The sequence below is a fragment of the Alosa alosa genome, chromosome 15, assembly GCF_017589495.1.
Source record: "Alosa alosa isolate M-15738 ecotype Scorff River chromosome 15, AALO_Geno_1.1, whole genome shotgun sequence".
In the NCBI taxonomy this organism is placed as follows: domain Eukaryota; kingdom Metazoa; phylum Chordata; class Actinopteri; order Clupeiformes; family Clupeidae; genus Alosa; species Alosa alosa.
In genome coordinates, this window is record NC_063203.1 from 24,591,176 (window position 1) to 24,618,087 (window position 26,912).

The 26,912-nt window shown below is 42.7% G+C and overlaps 2 protein-coding genes across 3 annotated transcripts; one reads left to right on the top strand and one right to left on the bottom strand.

Annotated features, from left to right (window-relative positions):
• Window positions 1–1,492: 1,492 nt before the first annotated feature.
• Window positions 1,493–7,080, top strand: slc25a27 (solute carrier family 25 member 27). Its single transcript, XM_048265632.1, has 9 exons — window positions 1,493–1,920; window positions 2,037–2,224; window positions 2,563–2,651; window positions 3,249–3,371; window positions 3,843–3,955; window positions 4,138–4,222; window positions 4,495–4,587; window positions 5,143–5,245; window positions 5,648–7,080. Exons 1-9 carry the CDS (start codon window positions 1,824–1,826, stop codon window positions 5,717–5,719), a joined length of 963 nt encoding a protein of 320 aa, XP_048121589.1. The 5' UTR covers window positions 1,493–1,823; the 3' UTR covers window positions 5,720–7,080.
• A 1,845-nt stretch (window positions 7,081–8,925) lies between these two features.
• fxyd6 (FXYD domain containing ion transport regulator 6) lies at window positions 8,926–26,195 on the bottom strand. Of its 2 annotated transcripts, none has more exons than XM_048263864.1 (9): window positions 25,831–26,195; window positions 15,503–15,556; window positions 13,155–13,178; window positions 12,817–12,852; window positions 12,421–12,495; window positions 11,545–11,581; window positions 11,320–11,369; window positions 9,733–9,771; window positions 8,926–9,066 (listed from the first exon to the last, which is right to left on the bottom strand). In XM_048263864.1, exons 2-8 carry the CDS (start codon window positions 15,549–15,551, stop codon window positions 9,743–9,745), a joined length of 300 nt encoding a protein of 99 aa, XP_048119821.1. In that variant the 5' UTR covers window positions 15,552–15,556; window positions 25,831–26,195; the 3' UTR covers window positions 8,926–9,066; window positions 9,733–9,742. The 2 variants fall into 2 exon arrangements, with proteins under 2 accessions (XP_048119821.1, XP_048119820.1); XM_048263863.1 differs by having other exon boundaries at window positions 8,926–9,039; window positions 25,831–26,192.
• Window positions 26,196–26,912: the final 717 nt, after the last annotated feature.

The window sequence follows — 26,912 nt, forward strand, 5'->3', positions numbered from 1 at the left end:
AACAAGGAGCACCCAAGAGCAACAGGGGCAAGGAAAAACTCCCTTACCAAGGAAGAAACCTTGGGCAGATCCACGGCTCAAGGGGCTAACCCAACTGCCAGGGGTCTTGGTGTGTGTGTTGGGGGGAGATGGGATAGTGTGCTGTGTATGTGGGGAGAGGGCAGTGTGCAATATGTGTGTTGGAGAAGCTTCCTGATGAAATAATGTGCTGTGTATGTAGGGGCAGGGACTTACTATTGCAAGCAGAGTACTGTATGTAATGTATGTGAGTGATGACAGTGAAGATGTGTCTGTGGGAAGGGAGGGAGTGGAGCAGTGACTGTGTGTGTGTGTGTAGTGTGTGTGTGGGTAGGTGGGGGCAGTGTGCTGTAAGTATGTAGAGGATGTGTGTTGGAGAAGATCCTGAAGACAATGTGCTGTGTGTATGTGTGGGGGGCAGTGTGCAGCAAGTATGTAGAGGAGGCTTACTGTAGCAAGCAGTGTGCTGTATGTATGTGAAGTGATGACAGTGATGATGTAAGTGTGTGTGTTGGGGATGGGGGGGGGGGGGAGAAAGGCTAGGCAATCAAGGACATGGGTAGATGGAGGAGAAATCAAAAATAATAAATAAAAAGTGTGCAAAAGTTGGAGAAAGTCAGATTTGTGTGTGTGTGTGTGTAATAGTAGGCTAAGCCAGGTGGGAACAGTGCCCTCTGAAGTAGGCACAGGGGGCTATACATGGCACCACATCATGTTTTAATGTGAACATTTTACTTATAGGCTAATTTAATTTCAATAAATAAAACGTTTGAGCCATGACAATGTAGGCTATACGTAACATAGTTGATGGTTGTCAGCATAGGCTAGGCCAGTGGTTCCCAAACTTTTCCACAACAAGGCCCCCCAAATACCACTAGGTTTTGGCCAAGGACCCCCTTGATGTGTTATTAAACCCATCGACAATACTACGGCAAATGTAAAAATACATTAAGCTAATCCTACAGTAATAATTATTTTAGCCACAAGCACTTCACAATGGAGCATACAGTGTGTAAAAATTGCATTTGGGGCTCTCTGCTATATGAGAGCTATCTAATAGCTCTACTATTAATCCCAGTCATTATCATGGGAAATATAATGTTCAGATATGCAACAAATTATTATAATGGCATTGTATAACAACCCTCACTAAAAGGTAGGCTATATTTAAACATTTTCAAATGTATTTGTTGCTTTTATTTTTCCTTCCAACTTGCTGAGGCCCCCCTGGCACCCCCTCGCGGCCCCCCAGGGGGCCCTGGCCCCCACTTTGAAAACCACTGGGCTAGGCTATACAAATGGAACGCACGATTAGTTTACCAGTAGCCTAGTCTCGTTTCTCTGTTCGCAAATAGTGACCTTACCAATATGGCCGATCCAGAGCTCTTGAAATACTTCCTGATCACCGTGACGTGACACACGTGAACCTTAGCGTATGTTGCCCTTGTAAACAGAAGCAATGCTGCATGCATTGGCGTGGTTCGTAACATGCGTTCGTAGTGGTTTTGGGGGAATTCATATCTGCATTTCACTTTGTCTAGCCTAGCCTACTGTAAAGATATGGCTGCTACAACATTATGAAGACGACTTGAGTTCACACAGATGAAATAGGCTACACGAGGCGACAGTGTCACCTATAGGCAGATCTACTGTGCGTTTGTTTGTTACCCCGGTCATTAACCTAATTGATTGCCAATGCGTTTGGTTTGAACAGGTCCTTGCCGTTGTCCTGTGTATCACACATGGTATCGACATTATAGCCAAGCATTAGCCTACAACGTTAGTTTTACCCGTCTGCAACTCTAATGGACACTTCTCAGAATGAGCAGACGAAAGTCCCGAAGTGGCCGCGGTTGACAAAGTTCATGTTGTCTGCGTGTGCAGCCTCGGTTGCTGAATTTGGTAGGCTGTGGCCGTCGTCCTTGAATGCTTAGTCAAACTATGCGCCAAATGTCAATTAATTTTATTAGCCCAGACCCGAAAGCGTGTAATAACCAAGCTATTATATTTGTATACAGTCACATTTCCACTGGATCTGACTAAAACGAGGCTACAGGTGCAAGGCGAAGCAGCTGCCAGGCGTACCGGTGTGACGTCCACCTCCCAGCCGAGCTACAGGGGAATGCTCCGGACTGCCATTGGTATTGTTCAGGAGGAGGGTCCACTGAAACTATGGCAAGGCGTCACACCAGCAGTCTATAGACATGTTGGTAAAGTTATATATTTGTGTATTTGAGTGACTTATCGATCTACAGCAGAAAAGGCCTAGAGATACTTTATTGATCCCCAAGGGGAAATTCAAGAAAGGCCATACTAAAAGTCAAAGACATAAAACACAGAGGGCATCTGATTAAAAGTAAGCGCTGTGCACTTGATCAGCTAGTTTGCTCTTAAGTCTTTATTTTTTTTATGCGGAGAACAGTTTTTTTTGATGTCCTCTGGAAGTTGGTTCCAAAGCTGAACTGCATAAAAGCTTGAGATAGCTCGTTCACCAAGTTTAGTAACAGCGGGTTTATTTATCAATTACTTTTTTTTGTCTTTCAGGTTGTGTATTCAGGAGGACGGATGCTGGCCTATGAACAGCTGAGAGAGCACGTTCTCGGGAGAAACACTGATGGAAGTTTCCCCTTCTGGTATGAAGAGCACAGAAATATTTCTGTATATTCCATTCTTCCCCTCTGTAGGTTTATTATCAAAATGAACTGAGCTGTGTCTCTTCACTAGCCTGGCTCTGTCCTCCTACGTACTTCTGCTACATTTTCCCTTAAACGTCGTCTGGGTCTGCGGTATATTCGCGGGTTTTCTCCTGCAGTGGCTGAGAACGATGACATTGAGGTTGTGCGCTAGTTTGAGCCAGAATACGTCACGACCAAACGTTATGGTAGATCCAGAGTGGCTCTGGGCAGATCCAATAGTTTTAAACTTCAACAGAGTACTCGCCTTCAAGGAAGTTAACGCTTGGCAATGGAAAGTGGCCAGACTCTCTGTACATTATGAAATGTACGAGAGTCTGGTAGGACCAGGCTATCTCTTCACACCATGCACTTCCCTTTTCCGTGCTCCACCTCCTCATTCGTCTGCCACTTGTATTAATTGCTACCTAAGATCTCCCCTGTACTGTAGCTTCAATGTTATTCCTCATTTTTGTAACTTGCTTTGGATAAAATGAATAATGCTGAATGAATAGATGTAAATGTAAAAGTGTGTCGGGTGTGTTTGCACGCACGCAGGAAAGCGGTGATCAGTGGAATGCTGGCCGGTGCCATGGGCCAGTTTTTGGCGAGTCCTACAGACCTGGTGAAGGTCCAGATGCAGATGGAGGGCAGACGGATCCTGGAGGGGAAGGAACCAAGGTAAGGACTGGCAGTATGCATATAGGCAAAGAATAACGCACACTAATTCATTCATTCATGCATTCATCCATTCATTCAACTTTTATTTATTCTGGGAGGTCCAATGAGGGTAGTCCTCATTTTCAGTGAAGCTGAGATTACAATAACAAGGCACTAATAATAACAAGGTGTTGACCTCTGGTGATAAACTTTAAAAAATAAGAAGAAAGTGTTGCACACTCTGGGCCCAAATGTATATTTTATTGGATAACATGTTGGCCATGCGGCCTTCTTCAGATCCACTTTTTGACAAATCTGTGTACATATCTGTGTACAATTAGAGGAAGACTGCCAGCAAGAAACTCAGATAATGGTTAACAGGAGACCTTGACACTGCAAGACCACTGTGAAAGAATTTGAGTATAATTCTGTGTTATAGCTGTGTGTATAATTTATTTGTATAGTTTGTTCCCCCCCCCCCCTGTGCTGTAGAGTGCGGGGCGTTCTCCACGCCTTCGTGAAGATTTTCTCAGAGGGGGGAATCCGAGGTCTCTGGGCCGGATGGGTACCCAACGTCCAGAGAGCCGCATTGGTCAACCTAGGAGGTTCATATCTATGACTATGACTCTACTAACATTAACATTTAGTTACAGAGACCTGCGTTGGTCAACCTAGGAGGTTCATATATATGACTGTGACTCTACTAACATAAACATTTGCAGTGGATAGTCAGTAACATCAAGCTTTATCTTTGTTTTTGTTTTTTACCTTTTTCATATTTTCTCAGATCTCACTATGTATGACACTGTGAAGCACTTTCTGCTGAGAAATACCCCAGTGGAAGACAACAGTATCTGCCACGGGCTGGCCAGGTGAAGGAAGCAAAATCATAGTTCTTCTAAGTGCAGACGCAACAAAAACGGTGTTTTCTGTGGGATAGGATGCTATTAAAATAAGTCATACTTAAAAATGTAGGAATTGCTTCGTCACTTTGACAAAAACACTCGATTAACTTTTTTAAAATGGCAATGGAAGAGATCTTGGGTGTGCAACTTCTAGTTCCTCAGTTTGATGGACGTTTTCAACACCGCCATAGACAGCCTTAGATACACTAACTGTGTGTAAAATCCTTTTCTCCCCAAAGTATCTGTTCCGGTCTGATGGCGGCTACAATGGGGACACCCGCTGATGTGGTCAAGACAAGAATCATGAACCAACCGAGAGATTCACATGGCAGGTCAGGTCTGACTCAAGCTTCTGTATGTCCCAGCTGGGAACAGGCACATGCTGTACTGTAGGCCTGATGTGAGAAACCGAAACTGGAGATCACAAAGAAAAATTCATATTTTACCACCAGAATCACTGACAGGCGTGTGGTTGGTCTTGGAGGCAATTTGGAGATTATGGAGTAATTCTCTACCTCATAAAATAGACATAATTTTAGGTGAAAAGTTCTGAAAGCAACAAGGTTCGTAGTTGACTGTGGCTTGTATCTCAGTCTGTATTGAGTCTGGCTTGTATCTCAGTCAGACACACACATACACAGAGCAAATACAAATGCATGAACACTTTCTTTATGAGGGCCTACTGTTGTCTTAGAAATTAAATTCTATGCACTTAGCCTCATGGAAAATGAGCACTGCTTCAAGGCACTGCAAAATCTGTGCCCTGAAGCCCTTACAGCAAATACATGCAATGAAAAACTCTGTGCTGCCCTGCATATATTAAGACTGTTTAGTATGGATGGGTGACTTTTGTAGTCTCTCTCTTTCTCTCTCTTTCTCTCTCTCAGGGGCCTTTTGTACAAGTCCTCCATTGACTGTCTGATCCAGTCTGTGAGAGGAGAAGGGTTCTGGTCTCTATATAAGGGCTTCCTACCGACCTGGATGAGAATGGTAAGGTACTATTAAACACACTGTTAGTGCCGTTGACCTGCCTACTCACTAGCATAGGGATGCATTCAGCTGTCTGTTATTTAGAGATAATTGAGTATTGCCAAATGGTGTAGTCCAGGAGGGTGTAGTTTAGAATTGTATTTTGCAGCAATTATGAACCAATTAACTTACTGGGGGCTTCAAAAATATGGACTCTTGCTTAGTGTATAACCTTTTCGGTCCTTGCCCACATACATCCTGAATTTCCATTTCACTGATGTTTTTGCACTAATCATTTTCATATACTTATAAAAGTGCCACAAGAAGTGAAACACTTCTATTTCAGATATCAAAGAGCTAACCTAGTTGAGCTAATCACCGTTTCCTTCCTGTGATATGGCTGCTGATGTGGTCCTGTTGCAGGCTCCCTGGTCCTTGACCTTCTGGCTGACCTTCGAGCAGATTCGCAAGGGCATGGGGGTCTCCTCATTCTAACGCCTGCTGCCAAACTTGAAGCCTTGATACAGTATACCTCTTAAGTACACAGTAGGCATAAGGCCGTCAAACTGTACATGGAAGAGAAGGGGAACCCAGCCTTCAGTTTTCTAGTGAGCATAGCTGTTTATGAGCAGGGCATTGGCAATGGCTCAATAAAGGTCTTCAATGCCAAGAGACATTTTGTTGTCATAACATGTCAATGGAACATGGTCATGGAAATCCTAAAAAAATCTAATTAAAAAAAAGTTACATTACCATTTTCCAACCCTGGAGAAAGTCATGAAATCTTTTTGGAAACATACTTTTTTTATTGAGGTTTTGTACTGCATATTTATAGTGACTTAAAGGTAAACTATACAAGATTTTCACCATAATAACCTTAACGAAGCCAATTTCATGGTAAGCAAACTTATAATAGAGGAATCGTTCACCTAGCATAGCCATGCAGCACAGCCGTACCTAGTCGCTAACAAGAGAACCAGCCATGCAACTTCAAGAATAGCGGCCCGAAGATATCTCGCGAGAATTGTGAAACATTACCTTGTCAGTAGATATAGCTCTTTGGACATAGTTTTTGCTCGTTGTCAATCAATCACCTCCACAACAAAAGCATTTTCATTGTGTACAGGGTGAGTGAATGCTCGCCACACAAACCTGCTAATTACCACTCTCTTCCTCGTCTGAAATATCGATTTGTAGGCAAAAATCCATAGGATAAAAAAATGCTAATTTAAAAGAAAAGTAGTCAGAAGGATCGAGAGGGTTTTACCTCTGAACTCTTCATTTCTTTTCTTCATTCTTGTTTATGATTAAAGTACAATCTGATTCTGATTCATTAGGCACTGTTAATACATGGCTAATACACAGGTGCGGTTAATACATTCATTTGCATTACACATTGTCCTGTGATGTATACACAACGCGGCTGTACATTACTGTAAAGAGGCACAATCTGTGGACAAGCACACACTTATATGCTATAAATTATTATTTACAGTCCTTGAAAAATCCTGTAAAATTAGGAACCCTGATAGAAGTTTAGTTAGCGTCTCAGTGGTGGTGGTTGGTAATGAAGTTTATGGCTTAACTAATAGCCTGGTGGTCTGTGGTGCCATGACTGCCTACATGCTGGTTAAAGATAGATAGATACTTTATTGATCCCCAAGGGGAAATTCAAGTTGTATTGTATGTAATATCAAGTTGTGTTGAGCTTGAGAGGCTTCAATCCGACCCTCTGTTGCAGTTTCATTGATGACTGAAATGAAACTGATGCAATACATAAATACAGCTTGGACAAGCAAACCGCAGCATGCTGTTCTGAAATAAAACCGGTAAACACAAGATTTGTTTTTGTTTGTGTTAGACTTACTCTTTATTTGTTCTTCAAAAGCACAAAAGGCTGCTATACAGTACATCTGCACAGAGAAAATGGAAAACATTGCCTTTTCAAAATTGTATTTTTTTTTTTTTAAAGAACTACTCATACGTACTTAACAAGACTGGATATTTGACGGAGTGACACAAGTCGTAACTGACGCGGCAATAAACAGTTATGATGATATTTCTCACGTTACAAGTTCATTGACTATATAGCTACAGCACTTGTGTGTTTAGTATGCAAAGTGTGAAAGCACACAGACACAAACAAACAAACAAACAGATACACACACTGCAATGCATCGATAGGTGAATCTGACCTGTTTTACCGAAAACCCACAGATATAACCGTGCTGGAAGATCGAAATAGATATTGCAGCAGTGGTCGTATCTCTACATGTCTTAATGGAAATGGTATTCAGCTGCTTTTTGTCTTTGTGGTTTGGTGACAGCTTTGGCTACATGCAAATAAGAGTTAAGAAAAAAGACGAGCAGGTTTATCGGCACGATAGTGGTGTTAGTGAACGTGATGCTCCTAAGACAAATAAGAGTAAAGAAAAAAGACGAGCAGGTTTATCGGCACGATAGTGGTGTAGTGAACGTGATGCTCCTAAGACCCCCGCCCTTTCCCCCTGGTTGCGCTGGACTCCGGACCGAACCAGGCGCTGATCTGGTGCCGAACTGTAGGCTCAGTTAAAGCGGGTCGTTTTAACCAATCTTTCTCTCTCCACCCATCGATCAGCGCCTTTTTCATCCCAACATTGTTTGGTCAGGCCGCTCAGTGGTTCTCATTGGATGTCGGTGGTTCTTGTTCTCAGGGTTCATAGATTCTGGACCAGTTCTCTCAGGCTGGGAGGCAGTGGACACTGAGCTGTTACCCGGGTCAGACGGGGCGGACTAGTCAGAGGGCACCACTGGGCAGTGATCAAGCTGAAACGGACGGGGACCTCGCATGTGACCGCCTCCTCATAACTTTACAGTGTTGTTAGTGGTCATATGCTTTTTTGTGCTTGGTCTGGAAATTATGGTTGTTAGATTGTCCTGTTTAAGGTACATACACTACTTAACCTGCACGCACTCACACATGCACACACACACACACACACACACCCATAGCTAAAGCACCCACACTCACACAACTTAAATATAATATACCTGTGTATCTGTATAAGATAGAGATGTAATATATACCTACGTACATGCGAGTGTTATATTTTATATATAATCTATAAGATGAAAACAAGGAACACAAATCATCAGGGCAACTACTTTGTCTTGAACAGTAACAGCTCTAATAGAAGACAAGGCTCTTTACAACTAAAGTCTTAAACAGGAGAGGCAGGAGAGACACCACTGACCTCCAGGGGGCAGTATGGGACCAGGACAGGATTGAGGAGGTTGGAGAGGACAAGGTGTGGAAGGCAAACCTGGTAACATGGCACTAGCTAAGAGAGCGTAGCCGAGACGGACATTGCGCTAACAGGGCACGTATGGGAAGAAGAAAGACCACAGGCACCAGATGCGTGATCAGAAACCCTAAATGTTCTACAGTATGTACAAAACCTCCCCCAGGGAGCAGCTGATGTCAGAACCGGATCCGCTCCACAGCTGGTGAAGATCTGTTTCCGAGTCAGCTGTCCTCCTAGAACAACCCGCTCCCAGTTCAATTCAATACAACTCTATTCAATTTGATTCATTTTATGTAGCTTCTAGTGCCATTGACAATAGATATTGTCTCAAAATGTTTTACAGAGCCCTAATCCCTGACCTTTCCAACCAGGACCAGAACCACCCCCCACCCCCACTCCCCCCCCCCCCCCTCCCACACAACCCCCGCTGAGCCACTCCCACTCTTGCTCTTCTGTGAAGGACTATGTTTTCATAGGCGTTGTCATCGTCTTCAGTGATTCTGTGGCTAGCGGGTCCAGCAGACAACGGGACTGAGGGGTTGGGCAGAAACGGAAGGCCTGTTGTCAGACGCGGGTGCTATAGTCATCCACACATGTAACCACACTCAAAAGGCATGCAGACCTCTCCTACTGCACAAAGAGCAGGTAGCATTTTCTAATATTCTGATTTTAATATCATATTTTAATATGAACAGAGAATTATGGCTAAACAAAAGAGAAGGGTCTGCCTACTCAGTCTGGTGGCACGTGTGTGTGTGTGTGTGTTCCCTCTGTCTGGCAGTACGCTTTCGATGCCATCTGATTGCCATCGTCATGACTCTGCCTATCTGTTGATCGGCGGCTGTGTCAGACTGTATGCTGATAATAAGCTCAATTGTAACCTGATAATAAGCTCACCCATTTGTGCGTGTGTATTTTATGTGCATTTGTGTGTGTGTGTGTCTGGCCCCAGTCAAGGCAATTACTGAAAAGGCACAAGATCAATTCCATATACTGTAATTATATTACAGTATAATCATGAAATGTGTGTGAAAATGGATATCAGTTTAAAGCAACCTTCAAACAGGGAACATGTGTAATTTTACCAAAACAATATCTGTGCATGAACTTCTACATGTACAGTAATTGTCTGATTATACTGTAATTATATTACAGTATAATCAGATATCAGTAATGAGTCTCGTATGGTGCAGAAAGATGCTGTGATGAAGAGCTCAGTCTCACCAGTAAAACTTCAGTTTTCAGCCTTTGGAGCCTCTTTGGCTGTGAGTGAATACAAACAAGGAGAAGATCAATATTAACAGTTCAGACCCTGATCGAGCTAGACACTCAGTTGGGCTTTTATGTACAGAGCACTCTGAAGAACTTCTGCAACAGATATAAGCCAGCTTATACATTTTCGGCGGAACGTCAGCTGTGTTGTGGTCATTAACCCTTAAAGGAGTACCGTCACACGAATGTTGGGAAATTAACATTCTAAAGAATATCTGGGTTCATTGAATTCAACATAGAATTTTAGAACCTTCAATTGTTGCGGAACTTCAAAAACCTACACCTTTAAGGGTTAAATAAGTGAACGAGGGGATGAAGAAATCGTTTAAATTTCAGCGTGGTGAGCGGAGCACTGCTGCCTCCGTCATTTGTCAGTCATTCGCTAAATTCAGTTTGACCATAAAGGCCCATTCACACCAAAAACGATAACGATAACTATAAATAAATATCATTCTCGTTAATATGAATGACGACGTTCACACATAAACTATAACGATAACGACATGAAGAACGATATCGTTGGGGATCACTTTCAGAGCGATTTTCACAACGATAAAATGCTAATAGCCAATCAGAACCCATCGAATTCTAGCCCTTACATTTATTAACACAATGAGATACTTTGTTTATCGTTGTTCAGTGTGAACGCTTTTATCGTTATGGCTATAGTTATAGTTATCGTTATCGTTCTTGGTGTGAATGGGCCTTAAGCTTTCATATTCTCTCCGACGACGACCAACTACGGACAAAATGGACTGTGAATAAAGAAAGACAACCTTGTCATAGCTCACCAAACGGCAGAGTAGCACCAACGTCATCGACTGACAAACGTTCGGCCCGGGTTTGATTCCCGCTGCCGCGAGTCTTTGTCACTTTGGATAACAGTGTGTGCTAAATCTCAGTCAATTTTAACCCGCACATATAGGACCAACAGCCTGCTTCCTCCCCAGTCTGGCTCTTCATTCCCTTTGCGACACTGAAATCAAATGAGTTTTTTCATTTGATTACTGCTATGAGACAAATATAACAGTTTTAACTCTAAACTAAATACTATATTGTATCTATATCTATTTACTATAACTAGCCTGTTCTGTCACTTAATCTACCTGTGGTAGGCTACCTCAAAAAGCTGAAGATTCCGCCACAGCACAGCTGACATTCCTCTGGAAACGTATGAGCTAGTTTATATTGTTATAGTGCGGAAGTTCTAAAGTGCTGCTCATGCATAAGGAGAATTAGCAAAACAACACGTCATCAACAGCCTGGCCCTTCTGTCCTGTGATGAGTTGTTCTGTGGGCCCTGGTAGATTCCAGTCTGGTGCCCTGTGATGAGTTCTTGTGTGGGCCCAGGTAGACTAGGGGTTCAGGCAGACTAGGGCTTCATGCAGATTAGGGGTTCAGGCAAACTAGGGCTTCAATCAGATTAGGGGTTCCAACAAACTAGAGGTTCAGGTAGATTAGGATTCAGGCAGACTAGGTTTCCAGCAGACCGGGTTCAGATTAGGATTCAGGCAGGGGGGTGTTGGTTGGGGGTCTCACCCTTGGAGGTGATGAGGTTCTCAGCCTGCGCCTCCTCATCTCCAGGTGCCCTTAAACCCACAGGAGAGAAGCAGTGTGCATTAGAAGAGGCGTGTGTCTATGTGTGTGTGTGTGTGTGTGTGAGAGAGAAGTGAGATATGTGTATGTGTGTGTATGTGAAAATACAATGGGTGCCCTTCACTGTGAGCCCTTTAATGTTATCTATTTAAAATCCATTGAGTGTACCTGGTCTTCTGGTTAATGCTGCAGTCACACCTCCGACCTGGGACCGACCGACAGACACACACACACACACACACACACACACACAGTAAATAAGAAAGTGAAAGGAAGAGATAGAGAGAAATGAGGAGGGGCACTAGGGTCAACCACAAACACACACATTCTATATGCTTAATTCTGTATATGCACTGCATTATGTTAAACACACACATTTTATATGCTTAATTCTGTATATGCACTGTAGTGTGTTAAACACACACATTCTATATGCTTAATTCTGTATATGCACTGCATGTTACACACACATTCTATATGCTTAATTATGTATATGCACTGCAGTGTGTTAAACACACACATTCTACATGCTTAATTCTGTATATGCACTGCATGTTACACACACATTCTATATAATTCTGTATATGCACTGCATGTTACACACACATTCTATATGCTTAATTTTGTATATGCACTGTAGTGTGTTAAACACACACATTCTATATGTATATGCAATAATAGTAATAATAGTAATAGTCTGTATATGCAATAAAAGTAATGCAAAAGTATATATATATATATACTCTTTTGATCCTGTGAGCAAAATTTGGTCTCTGCATTTATCCCAATCTGTAAATCTGTGAAACACACTAAGCACAAAGTGAACACACAATGTCTGCTACAGTGGCGCTCGTGGAGCAGTGAGGGGTTAGGTGCCTTGCTCAAGGGCACTTCAGCCGTTCCTACTGGTGGGGGTTCGAACCGGCAACCCTCCGATCACAAATCTGAACCCCTAACCAGTAGGCCACCGCTGCCCCCCCCAACATGCACTGCAGTGTGTTAAGGTCATGGTGTCACAGAGTGGATAAATGAATTGTATCTTACTCAGAATAAGAAGAACCCCCAGAAGAAAGAGCACGACTGCAAACGCCAGACCGCCAATCCTCAGGCTCTCATAGTCTACAACCACAATATTGGAGTACGGACACAATGCACATCATTTTAAGATAAAATAGGATGAGATAAGACTTTATTTAATCCCATACCGGGGACATTTACTTGTTACAACATTCCAGGAGACAGGTTCAACAAATGAAGAAAAAAAAACAGCAATATAACCAATATAGAGACTTAAAACACACACACAAATATTATATATATATATATACACACACATACGCTCACGCATGTATATAATACTTCTTACACTGATTTAAAATGCCAGGTGCGAAGAGTAAGCTGTGTCAGCACTGTTAAAAATGGTATTTGAAGATATCTTACCATAATCAAATGGATCCATCTTTTTCTCCTTGCCATCTGAGCGGAATACATATAGGGGAAGCAGGTGAATAGGTTATGGACTTTAGTAAATGTTAAACACTGTTAGTTTAAGCAGCAAATGAATAAATCAATGTAGTATCTCTTGTGGGTTCATTTACATGGTATGCTATTGATCTTGTCTGACTATAGAGCGGTTTTTCATTGACTTCCAAGACAAAAAATCAAATCCTACAAGACCCTGTGAAATCCTGTGTCTGCTGCCATCTGGGACGTGTGTGAAATATATTCAGAGGGAGGCGGTTCATAAAGGAGATAAGGTACAAAGAGAAGGCACTTACCCTGAACACTAGGGTCTGACAAAGCTTAGCACAGTAGAGAGAGACAGACAGAGAATAAGGAAACACAGGAGAAAGGCAAGGTGATATAGTTAGTCTGAGAGAGAGGGGGGGAGCAGAACTTCAGTTAAACACACAAAAGAACCAACCCAAAATCGAATTGAATCTGACCCACACCTGTAGTACCCTCAATGCTCTCGGTCAACACCTGACACCTGTCAAATTACCCTCCTTTATGACTATATGGACAGATGGTCACTTATCTGAATATCTGACCCACATTACACCTCCCGTGTCCACATAAACGGCTCTTTACATCCCAATCCCACTACTCTGTCAAGTACAGGAGCTCATCAATACTGTAGCCACTGAGGCTCACTCTTTATAAACACAGTCTCCTCAGACTGCTCGAGTCTGAGTCTGTGTACTAAACCCAGCCGAGAGAGTGTGTGTGATGGGAGGCCGAGAGACAGCAATTCCCACAGATACTCCTACTCTCATACTTGATAAGACTCTGCCAGCCGTTCATGCAGAAGGGAGAGCAGGATGGAGGGATGGAGAGAAGACGAGAGAAAAGGAAAGACATGGCTACAAAAAAAAAACAGGTGTTTCAGAAAAGAGGAGAAGAAGAGGAAATCAAGATGATGGACAGAACAGGACTTTTGGAGGAGGGTTGAAGAGAAGAAAGGACTGGAGAGAGAGAGAGAGAGTGAGAGAACAAGGGGTTTCAGAGGAGAGAGAAAGATGATGGACAAACACAGGTGTTGGAGAACAAGAGAGGAATACTGAGATGGAAGATGAGGCTGAGATTAGGAAAAGGTTATGGCACACAACCCACACTCAGGGTAACAGACGAGAGAGAGACATAGAGAGAGAGAGAGGAGGGAGAATAAACACCAACGCAGAGGGTGAGACGTGCAAAGAATGTCAATAAAAGAGAAAGTGTGTGTGTAAAACTGAAAACAAAAAGAGAGATAAAACATGTTAAATGTCAGTAAATACTTGCAAGGTGTTTTTTTTTTTAGTCTTATTTCAGTTTCCACTTGTCTTTTGTCAAATTGACATTGAAGTAAGTACAAGCACATATGGAATATGTTGAATGACTTCAAATAAGTCTGTCTTGCATTTTGTCTGTCTGTTTGTGTCTTCATGTCTGCACGCCTGGTCTTCAGTCAGCCAAAAGAGGGCACACTTAACTCCTCTCCTAGTTACTCTCCACTGGCTCCATATAGTGGCCAGAATTACATTTAAATCTCTCACTTTGGCCTATGGACCCTTTCAAGAGGGTTCCATTATCAGCATCATAGTTGGCCCCACAAGACATCCTTTTTAACATTCCATATGTTATCTTAATGCAGAGGAAGTAGATTGGGGCCCAAATAGAACGTTCAAGCATTGTTTTTGTTTTTGCTGTTGAAAGGGTCTATAGGACACTGACTGGATCTGCTCCCTGCTCTCTTAATTTAATGATCAAGATGTATAGCGTGTTGTGTCGTCCAGCCATAAATGCTAGATCAAATTCAAGACTCTTTTCTTCAGTGGTTCCTTGTTGGTGGAATGAATTGCCCAGTGTTCTCCATTCCTGTGATAGTTTTGGGTCTTTCAAGAGGGGTCTAAAGGCATATCTGTTCAACATGCGCTTAGTTTATTAAGCATTTCTTATGAGTTATGGTTTGTATATTATAGTATTTATTTATTTTACTAGGCTATTGATTGAATTGACATTGTTGTTCTCCTTGGTGTAGTCTTATCAACTTTTTTAAATTGCTTACTGTTAAATGTAACTATTGTATTGTTGTTATTTGTATGTCACTTTGGACAAAAGTGTCTGCTAAATACCATAACCATATCTACTTGGCTAAAGCTGTGTTCTGTTCGCTGGGGCCCAGTCCCATACCCAGACCACTCATGCACACAGGATTTATATTCACAGTACACAGTACACAAGGGCTGGTGTGTCTCACATCAAAAGCAATCTCCTCTCCTCTCCACGGCTCTTCTGGAAGCTGGAGGCTGCCACCAAGCCTCTCCCCTCCACTGCCTGTCTGAACACGGTCCCAACAGGGACAGTGGGGGGCCTGAATGTGTGTGTATGTGTGTGTGTGTGTGAGTGAGTGAGTGAGTGACAGAGAGAGGGAGAGATAATATGTGTTTGTGTGTGGTATGTGTTTTGTTTGTTTGTTTAAAGTGTGAGTGTGTGTGAGTAAGAGAGCTTGTGTGTGTGAGAGTTTGAGTTGTGTGTATGTGTGAGCATGTGACAGAGAGAGAGAGTCTGTGTGTAGTATGTGTTTGTTTGAGTTTTAATGTGGGTGTGTTTGTGTGTGTATGTGTTGGGGAAGGGGGTGACTTACCAGCTACAGAGACCAGGAACGAAAAGACGAAGAGCAGAACAGTTTCCATGGCAACTGCAGAAAGAGAGAGAGAAAGAATGAGGGAGAGAGAGAGATCAGTGTCAGTAGGGTACACGCGTACCACTTCAATCAGAAAAATATATGACATACAACACAAACAAACACAAACTCTTTCTGTGCATACACCCATGCCTTTCTGTGCCAACATATGATATGATGCAGTATTTGGATACTATCAGTGGGCTTCCCTAGCTTCACAGGATGACTTTTATTTGACCTGAAAATCCTCTGTCTGCAGTGAGCTGTACGACCACCAAGGGAAAGGCCTGGTACAGCCTGGTAGTGTCCTTGGAAGCCTCTATTCTGGTTATGCCCTTGGAAGGCTGTAGCCTGGTAGTGTCCTTGGAAGCCTGTATTCTGGTTATGCCCTTGAAAGGCTCTAGCCTTCTACTCTACTACTACACTACAGTATGCTACATTATACCGGAGCTGGTAGAGGCTTGGCCGACTTCCATGTATGCAGTGGCCATGTTGACACAAACTGAATGTTTTTGTTAACTTCACTGTACAGAATCCATGAGCACAAAAAACACTCACACACATACCAAATGCATAAAATCACCCCCCAAACAACACACGTGTGAATAATGATAGACGCACATACACAAAACTTGCAAATCAACACATACACACAGACAAAGTTTTTCATTACTGAAGTATGTGAACTATCAAGCCATGATTCAGATATGAATTATGAATAATCGAAATAAAAATAAGTGCTCAAATTTAGCCTGGTAACCAGCCCGAACTGAACACCGTCCACAAAAGTTGTGGAACAACTATGCCTGAACCAGAGTGGTATGAACAAGATATATTAACAGCGCTATAACTTAAAAAAAACAACCAGAAAACAGTGTTAAGGCAGAAGAAGGATGGGTTGATGTTTTTTCTACAGGATTCACAGGCTGTTTTGTTGCTCTGATTGATTAGGTAGGCACCCCCCTCCCCCGCCCACACACACACACACACTGTATCGGTTGAAACACACCCCATAATCACGTCCCAAATGAAGCCGTATCAGATAATTCAGACAAAACAAAATAAGAACAGGCATAATTGTGTGTGGTGATCTTATGACCATTCCCTATAGCCAAGCATGTGACTGTATGTCAGGGTTCTGATTGCAACCACAGTCCTCCCACAAGAAAGTGATGCATGACTGTTACAGTAAATGACCCTTTGACTGTCGACAACTACAGATGCAGATATTTTATCACAAAAGTCTAAACAGATCAACGGAGAGAGAGAGAGAGAGAGAGAGACTGATATCCATCAGCAGGGGAGTAGGCTACAGTAATCTTTTAACAATGGCTTCCATTAGTGTGTGGATAAGTACACCCTCACTCCAACACGGGGAGGCATGGAGCAGACCCCCTGTTTGCAATGGAATGATGGCTAGAATCACTGAACATGACTCAGGGACTGATAATGACTTTCTGAGTCATGGACCAATTTGCAGCCTTCCAAAATAAAAAAAAAAACAAACAAGTGAGATAATGGATTTCCACTGAACATGCCACAATGTTGGTTTTGTTGGTTTAATTAGATTGTACATGTATAGTAGTCACAACTGTTTCTGAAGGATCATTCTCTGAGGTTACTGACATATTGGTATAATACATGGATAAATATTAAGACATTCATGTTTGCTTGTTTTATATGGTAAATTTAAAGGTTTTGTTAAATCAATAATCATGATTTTTTGTCTCTCTCTCTCTCTCTCTGTCTCTCTGTGTGTGTGTGTGCGTGTCTCTCTCTCTCTGTGTATGTGTATGACAGCATTTAGTCACTTCTCTATCTAAACAAACTTATTTAAAGTAAAGGGGCAGGTTGCGGGTCTAGAATCCAAACCACTTACAGTAGCAACGCTCCCACTGTTCCTCCAAATACAATGTGCAGACCAACACACAACCTCACACACGTCGTCTCTCACCTTGTTGTTCAAGCATAAATGACAATAGCATTGGTCTGACAAGAAGCCACAGGCGATGTGCAAAAAGTAACTTAATCTCCATCAATAGGCTTGACTTCATCCTGTCAGTGCCTGGAGAGAAACACTTGTCAATCTGCAGGCCTCCAAAAAGAGTCTGTTAGGTGGCACAGGCTTACCCTTGGCAGTGCCTACCCATTCAGGGCAGGGAGTTAAGGAGGGAGGTGATGCTACCATGTGTCAAGCAAAAAGACAACAGCCCCAACAGCACCTGTCATCGATCAGGAAGCGCATTCTCAAATAGAACTTACAGCAATAGCAAGTTCAGTAAATATCCTCACAATCCACTAGCGCTCAATTTTGTGTGGGCAATGAAAAAAAAGGGGGGAAAACCCCTCTGTTTTATATGGACCCTTTCAAGAGAGTTCTATTATCAGCATCATAGTTGGCCCCACAAGACTTCCTTTTTAACATTCCATATGTTATCTTAATGCAGAGGAAGTAGATTGGGGCCCAAATAGAATGTTCAAGAATTGTTTGTGTTTACCTTGTTGAAAGGGTCCATAGCCCTGGTTGGATAAACAACATGTAACAAACACAGCCAATCAGTAACAGGTGGCGTTCCCACCACACCCATGGATGTCTGTTTGAGCAACTGTGATGCAATGACCCAATCTAGTCCATATCAATGCACAGGGCTGACGACGGATGCCTTTAGAGAGAGCGATGAAACCATGTGTCAAGTGAAAAGCCACCAACAGAAGCAGTGTCAGTGATGCTCACTGACCAGGAAACACCCACCAAGAGGGCACCTGAGTCTGGCCAAGAGAGCTTGATAAGAGAATGCCTCAGTCTGGAGGAGGACAGAACATATAGAGCTAACACAGTTTGTTCAGGGTGGTGGCATCTAAAATGTCTGGAGTGCTGCTTCAGATGTTACACTTTACAAACACAAATACTATTATGACTATAAGTACTGTAGTTGTGCCTTCAGATTATATATGACAATTGTATCTTTATTTTGTTTCAATCTGCCATAGTGATTCTCTTGCCTTTTCAGACCTGATATAATTGGTTTATTCAATCAAGTGGATGAGCATCTTTTGAGTTCATGCTGATCACACACACACACACAGAGAGAGAGAGAGAGAGAGAGAGAGAGAGAGCAAAAGAAAACAACTAAAGAAAGAAAATATGACAGACAAAAGGAATGCAAAGGAATAACCTAGCACATCTGGCTTAGTGCTAGGTAAACCTAGCCCCATCTGCCGGTGATTTTATTTCGCCCTGCAGCTCAGGCTGGAAACCTGTACATCTTTCGCTCCTGCTTCCATTACAATTTTGCGGGGACCAATCACAAACTGGCTTATCCACCTGGCACACCCGGGTCGTTGGTCTGATTGGTTGAAGGACTATCAAATTGTGTACAGAGTCATTTGAACTGCCCGTTGATCATGCCTCTTGTGCAGTAAAAAATACAGAGCAGACTCCCCAGACTAATCTTAAATCTTAAAAGATTGAGCTTGGTCTGGTGATAGCCAGACTAGCTTAGTGCAGGACTGATTGGGGAGAGATTTTCAGAGGTTTTCAAATAAATACTCTCTTAGTTGAAATAAATACACTCTTAGTTCAAATAAATACTCTCTTTGTTGAAATAAATACACTCTTAGTTCAAATAAATACTCTCTTTGTTGAAATAAATACACTCTTAGTTCAAATAAATACTCTCTTAGTTGAAATAAATACACTCTTAGTTCAAATAAATACTCTCTTTGTTGAAATAAATACACTCTTAGTTCAAATAAATACTCTCTTTGTTGAAATAAATACACTCTTAGTTCAAATAAATACTCTCTTAGTTGAAATAAATACACTCTTAGTTCAAATAAATACTCTCTTTGTTGAAATAAATACACTCTTAGTTCAAATAAATACTCTCTTTGTTGAAATAAATACACTCTTAGTTCAAATAAATACTCACACAAGGAAATCTTACACTGACAGAAAGGGAAAAGAAGAGTTAGTAGGTTGCTAAAGGACACAATGTGTGTGTGTGTGTGTGAGAGAGAGAGAGAAAGAGAGAGCATGTGTGTTCATGATCATTCCTGCTCTCTCTCTCTCTCTCTCACACACACACACACACACTGTGTCTCTGTCCCAGTCCTCGCCACAGCTCTAAACTGGGTCGTCCTCATTTCTCTAGACCCCTCCCACTCTCTCCAGCACCGTCCTTCAGGACCAGCTCCCAAAGGGTCACTGCCACAGAGCTAGAGCTAGCCAACCAACTGTTCCATTTCTGTGTCTGTCTGTAGCTACAACCAACTGTTCCATTTCTGTGTCTGTCTGTAGCTACAACCAACTGTTCCATTTCTGTCTGTCTATAGCTACAACCAACTGTTCCATTTCTGTCTGTCTGTAGCTACAACCAACTGTTCCATTTCTGTCTACAACCAACTGTTCCATTTCTGTCTGTCTGTAGCTACAACCAACTGTTCCATTTCTGTCTGTCTGTAGCTACAACCAACTGTTCCATTTCTGTCTACAACCAACTGTTCCATTTCTGTCTGTCTGTAGCTACAACCAACTGTTCAATTTCTGTCTGTCTGTGTGTCTGTCTGTATTTTCTGTCTGCCTGACTAACTATCTAACTATTTATTGATCTATCTATCCATCTATCTATCTTTCTATCTATCTATCTATCTATTGTATGTCTGTATAGATCCATAACTTTCTATCTACTACAGCTATCTATCATTATCTATCTATCTAGAGCTTATTCTGGGAAAAAATAAATCTCCCATCCAGACAAAGCCACCGGTTCAATGTAGCACATTGTAGTCCTACAACTCAGAGAAAGGGTAATAACTTTGGATAAAGGAGAACACTGGGAAATTACCCTAAATGAACTTCCACTCAATTTCTGAGATAAGTGTCCACAGCGTAGCCATTCTTGGGAAACTGGAGCTGAGGGAGTGATAGAGAGAATGATAGAGAGAGAGAAAAAGAAAGAGATTGAGAGAGAGAATCAGGAAGTGTGGGGCTTTAGGCTCTCTGCTTGATTACCTTGCCAGGGGGCACTTCTGGGAAGTTGTATCCCCTTGGCACTGCTGTAATGGAGTTTGGAAAGCAGCCAGTCAGTCATTCAGTGCGACAGGCAGCCAGAGCAGAGGCTAAATGGCATCATGGATGACCTGAACTGCCCACCCCACCCGGTTCCCCTCCACCAGTCAGTCCCTGAGGGCGCAACACAAACACCATCAGAGCAGATGGCCAGGTGCCAGGTGTTTTATGTGTGTGTGTTTGATGTCTGTGTGTGTGTGTGTGTGTGTGTGTGTGTGTGTGTGTGTGTGTGTGTGTGCATGTGTGTGTGTTGTCAGTGGGCTTGGCTCAATGTTGTTGGCACGGCGACATGCCCACATAGTCTTCAGCAGCAGCATCTGTGTCCCTGTCATGCTGTCCCTCCGTCTCCTTCCTCATCTTGTTACTGGCTCGGCTCGGCACGGGCTGGGATAATGCATGTACACCGCCCCTGCCTGACGGAGGAGGTGGAGGAGGAGGTGGAGGAGGAGAAGACAGGGAGGGACTGAGAGTGTGAGAGAAATCCTCCCACTGTACCAGCGGGACAGTGTGTTTTGTTTTGTTTGTGTATGAGGAAGTTTACACTCCTAGGGTTGAATCACATGGACTTCAACAAAGCTGTAGCTCCTTTGCTATCATCAAACATAATGGCCAACCCCACTGGGTGCCACCACACACCTGCTCCATGTCTCTCATAGGACTGAAGTTCCTGTATGATTAAACATCAGACTCCATCCCTAATTCCTGTATAATTTCACAAAGTTAAAGCTGCTATACCCCTAGTCCTAATCACATTTTTGGTGATCAGCACAACATTGGCTCATACAGTCTAAGGATGCAAGTTTGACAGCATATTTTGCCAACCGATGCGCTCAATGGCCAGAGCGAAGTCAGACACCAAGTGGGCAGAGTCAGGCCAAAGTTAATTAATAAAAGATAGATAGATAGACCAGAATTGAACTATGGTTGCATGTGATTGGTTTATTCAATTTCACCTCGTTGGAGAGGTCTCGCCCATCAGAATCCCTGCCTTGACGTAGATTCCCGCTACCTATCGCCGCCGAACTTGGGCCCTAAGAGCAACTAAATTTGAGAAATTGCAACCACAATTTTCAAGACACACACATCACTTTGGAGATAGCGTTTTGAACCTGTACCTTTAGGATGACATCATTAGGGTGTTCTTTAAGTGTGTTGTTTGTTTCTCTGCCAAATTGACATGTTTCACTACAGGCAAAGCCCTGGCAGTTTATCTGTGCGGGAGTCATTATCTCTGGTCACTGCTAAAAGCTTTCTGCAGAGACCGGGTGAAATGAATTGTTAAGACAGGCGAGAGTGGGATGCATTTTTTGCATGAAGAACAAGCTTTAGAAATGAATGGGAAAGTAGTCTGTGTGCAATAAAAGCTGTGCATTTATTGCGCATAATTTCAAGACAACCACAGAACAACAACATAGTACACAATAGTATAAAGTCTGTATATGAATATATTAATACATTTGTCGCACAACTAAAAGGATTTCAGCGCATTAAATGTTTACCGAAAATAAGAGTCCCAATTAATATGTTTGTGATAAGCACTAGGTTCTCCTTACAGCATTGTTAGGTCAAAGAATTAAGCTGCTAGCCAGCCAGCCAGGCCACGGCACAGCCAGGAAGAAGCTGGAGAGGAGAAAAGGAAGGAGGGGCGGTTTTAGTGACCGCTAAAACACACACGCTCATTACCGGTATTCATGAAGGACACAAATCAGCATGATGAAAACATGGAGCTGACATTTAGTCAAACTCAGAATAACAGCAACAGCTGTCAGTGTCCCCTGCACATATGTACGAGATGATGCTCATTTGGGGAGGAACGTTTCTCCTTGAAAACACCATGAGCTGACAGCATGGGGGGTGGTGGGGGTGGTTGTGGGATCTCCACATCCTGTCATGTTATATAAATATTAAAGCACAAGCTCATGGTCTGAGAGTGCCATGTTCCATGAGTGAGTTTATACTGAACAGGAGTTACACAGCAGTGAGGGGGCAGCTGTGGCCTACTGGTTAGGGCTTCGACTTGTAACCGGAGGGTTGCCGGTTCGAACCCCGACCAGTAGGAACGGCTGAAGTGCCCTTGAGCAAGGCACCTAACCCCTCACTGCTCTCCGAGAGCCGCTGTTGTTGCAGGCAGCTCACTGCGCCGGGATTAGTGTGTGCTTCACCTCACTGTGTGTTCACTGTGTGCTGTGTGTGTTTCACTAATTCACAGGTTGGGATAAATGCAGAGACCAAATTTCCCTCACAGGATCAAAAGAGTATACTTAGAGTATACCCAAAATGCTCCTCAAAGTACATCTGCAAACTATGTATTTCTAAAATCTGAACAATAATAACAGGAGAGAGCTATGATTCGGAGCACAAACTTTGACAGAATTTAACTACAACACTGGATTCACTTCATACACTGCAAAAAGTGATATCAAATGACAAATATGCAAAAGGTAATGGATGTATGTGTGTCTGTGGGAAGCACAAACATCTAGCCTGGAAAAATCCAAACTCATTCACAAAGTGAATAGTCTTGTGACTCTCGATTGCTGCTTCTGTTTATCACAATATGTTTTGTTTTTGTCTGCCCCTCATCACTGATTGGCCAAACATTTTTCTTGTCTGAGGGAAACGGTTAGGAATGTTCCAGACTAGATCTCCCTGAAAGAGGGCCAGGTCGGTGGGGCCAGGTTAACAAACATCCAAATAAATGTGTAATCGTACCTGCAGCGATACAAACACGGATGTGCCCTCATTCGTAGAGCTGCTCGTATGCTCTCATGAGAATATATATGAGGTGATCTCCCTGGGCTTGGCTCCACACATGCAAAGGCTCATGGGATTGTATTTGGTGTATGGATTGACACACATTACTGCAAGGGTAGAAGTGGGACAGGGTGTCTCTCTATCTCTGTCTTTCACTGTTGTAGTCACTTTGGTGTGACAAATAAACCCCTATAAAGAGAGCAATTCACCCTCCTGATTGTCATAGATGAGTGACCAGCCATGGAAGATGGTAATGTTTGCTATTAGAATGTGTTTGTGTGTGTGTGCATGGGATGTGTCTGTTTACGTGATTTATGTGCATGTATTTATTTGTGTATGTCTGTGTGTACATGTCTTTGTTTGAGTGCATGAATGTGTGAATATGCATATGTGTGCCTGTGTTTGTGTTTGCATGCAACTTTGTGTGTGTGTGTGTGTGTGTGTGTGTGTGTGTGTGTGTGTGTGTGTGTGAGAGAGAGAGAGAGAGAGAGAGAGAGCTGTTGTGCATGTTGGATTATTAGCTGTTTTTCATTAACTGTCCTGTCTCCTAGATACCAGGGACACTTCCTCATCCTGAGGCTTCACTCAGAAAGACACACCAAAACAGGGGGATAAAAAAAAAAACTCCTCCCAGACAGGCTGGTCTGTGATTCTCACCTTCACCGCTCATTCATAATTCATCAGAGGACTGGACTGTAGGCACAGTGAGGAGAGAAACAAACTCACACTCTGTCTGCACACACTAAAACGCTGCCAAGTGTGTCAATATTGCTACGAGGCTTCACAGCGCTCAGACTTATGACACTTGTCGTTATAAATCTGCCCACTGTACGTGGGTGGAGTTCAGCCTGATTTTTTTAATCATCGCCAGGCACCAATCTTCTTGCAACATTGGGCTTTTAATTGGCTAGAATAGAACAGGATATTGGGCTCAGTATGTGCCAGGAACATTAATCAGGCTTTCAGGAGTCTGGTCACACTGTTCATTACATACATGGAGCAAAAACCCCAGCCTCATTGATGGAGTGATTTATGCTCACTTAGGAAATATATGAATGAACAGCATAAACATGAACGAGTGGAGTATATGGGTTTTAACGCCTAATTGGGGCAGTGGAGGGGTCTGTGGCCTCCATTCTTGCATCTTGTCACCGTACAATGAGAGTAAGTATCCATGACAACAAAGCTTTCAGCGGAGCGCGGTCTGGCAGACGTGTCCCCTCCCGTGGTGCCCAGATATCGCTATGGCAACTGTCTCCGTCAGGTGATTACTATTGGAAGTACCAAAATGCCGGCGGCGGGTCTGCGCGCACATCTTATAGGGCGGGAGTAAACACTGTCCAATTAAAAGGACAATGAAAGATTATGGAGAGGAAATGGCACGTTGATGAGTGCAACAGAATCAACTGAACATCATTTAATACTGACGTTGAAATTGTACGAAACCTACACCATGCAAACAAACAATATCCAGGTTTTCAAATGCATGAAACAAGGACCTGTTGCGCGTTAAGGATTATCCTACGTCGATGTCTGTTTCCCATTATTACAGAACTGTAACTATATAATACAGCCACACACAAGCGCAACGCTTTACTCAAATCACAGTGTGCCGTCTGACTACCGTGTCGACTACCTGTGGATTTACTCTGCATGTCTACTGCCGTGCACGAGCGCAGGGCTGTCCTCATGGCGACGACCATGCCAAGTGACAAATCTGCCTTTTTACCCGCCATAGATACTATGGTTCTGTGTCATTGCTTCACTAGTCTTATGCAAAGTCGAGAAGCCAGGATATATAATATTCTGACTACTAGTTACATTTACCATTCTTTTTTCTCAGCCATTTGTGATATTAACATATTTCATCGTCTTTCATTTTTGTTATGCGTGGCTCATCACGCCAGCACTGCTTAATGAGTACCTTCATAATACATGGGGACACACCCTCCCAACAGCTCAAGTGCTCGTTACTCTACAAATAAACAATACTATTTAGCCTACGCCCCTCACACTTTCACCATATTATTCGAAGATGCTCACTAGCCATCATGTACACTGTAGAGTTGGAACGGAGTTTATGCGTTATGGTGCAATTAGTCCCAGTAAAATGGTATTGATTGAGGGCACGCAGAACAACCATTTATCCGAAAGAAACATAAACTTCGTTTGAGAATAGAACGAGAATTACACACACACACACAAACTTTCATAAGACTTCTTATCAGCCAATACAAATTTAAATGTGCCGTAAGTTTGAGAACAGATGTCGACGTTTTAGGCGTCTGTGTTCAGAGATTCATACGACCCAAGGTAAGACAAACGATCCTTCTTCACAGAGGCGCACCACCCATCTCCAAAAACCTCTTGAAGGACATCATTTATGAAGCCTTTGTCGCTGTATAGGGCAAAAATACACTCAGAAGCTACAATTAGTGAAAATGCATACAACTTGTCAAATTACCTTTTTTTCCTCCGTTGGTTGAGTTGGCGAGGGCACTTGGTAAGTCAGCGCCGTGGAACAATGTGGCCCCCTCTGTGAAGTCTTGGTTCTTTTGTATTTTTTCTATTTCTCACATGAGCTCCACATCCGCCTAAGTCTTGAACCTGATTTGTTTTCCTCTTTCACTCACAACAACCACAGCAAGTGAAGAAAGAGCAACAAGAATCGACCTTCACGCAATCCCCGGTGATGCTACCCGTCTCGAAGCGCACGCACTGTCTCCCGAGTTGATTTGCTCTTCCTACTTTCTATCTACAACACCTTGTCAGTCGCTGTTAACCGAAATGGCTGTCCCCTCTCTGTTTACCGCGCCCACCACCCACAATCTCACTGACGGACAGGACAATTTTGTCAAGGTGGTCTTTCTCAGGGATTGTGAGCCATAATTACTGATATGTTGAGACCCACCATATACTTCTCAAGAATAATACATAAACAAAAACAGAGGAAATCGTTCAAGGAAAACATTTTATTTGCATAATGTAAAGATATATATTATAGTTGGTAGGCAATTTTTTTATGTAAACTTTCATGACCCATTTCTGGGCAACTGTTACAGAATACCATTTTGACAACATTTAGGAGATGAACCCTAGACCTCACAGATGGGGAGGAATAGGACAGCTGCCCTGTGTGTGTGTGTGTGTGTGTGTGTGTGTGTGGGGAGGCATAAGTGTGCATGAGTGTGTGGGGTGTGTGTGCACATATGTGTGAGTGAGAGAAAGAGATCCCCTTTGCCTTTTTTTCATCTCAGTGGTAAATATAACTCATATTGCATAGATCCTTCATTTATACCGCACATAGAAAACATTTTTAAACAAAACTCCCATTCAATTACTTCACTGGCCTGGAGAAAAACCCTGATCACTTAAAAAATATGGCTTTGAGCACTAGAAGATTGCAGTTTTAACATATAATTTAATCATTCATAAAAACACACTCGCTCAGAGTCAGTACATTAGTGCTTTGGGGCAAACCAAAGCACAGACATAGAGTGCACAGTGCTTTACAAATGGTGGACATTCAGGGCAAGCTCTCACCAT

What these genes read in the sequence shown, in the direction of transcription:
- slc25a27 (XM_048265632.1), top strand. Translation starts at nt 1,824, where the DNA reads ATGGACACTTCTCAGAATGAGCAGACGAAAGTCCCGAAGTGGCCGCGG. An exon ending in GATGGAAGTTTCCCCTTCTG is followed by an intron (nt 2,652 to 3,248) that starts GTATGAAGAGCA and finishes GCACGCACGCAG; the next exon opens with GAAAGCGGTGATCAGTGGAA. An exon ending in CTGGAGGGGAAGGAACCAAG is followed by an intron (nt 3,372 to 3,842) that starts GTAAGGACTGGC and finishes CCTGTGCTGTAG; the next exon opens with AGTGCGGGGCGTTCTCCACG.
- fxyd6 (XM_048263864.1), bottom strand. Translation starts at nt 15,551, where the DNA reads ATGGAAACTGTTCTGCTCTTCGTCTTTTCGTTCCTGGTCTCTGTAGCT. An exon ending in GATGGATCCATTTGATTATG is followed by an intron (nt 12,496 to 12,816) that starts GTAAGATATCTT and finishes TTGTGGTTGTAG; the next exon opens with ACTATGAGAGCCTGAGGATT. An exon ending in AGCATTAACCAGAAGACCAG is followed by an intron (nt 11,370 to 11,544) that starts GTACACTCAATG and finishes TGTGGGTTTAAG; the next exon opens with GGCACCTGGAGATGAGGAGG.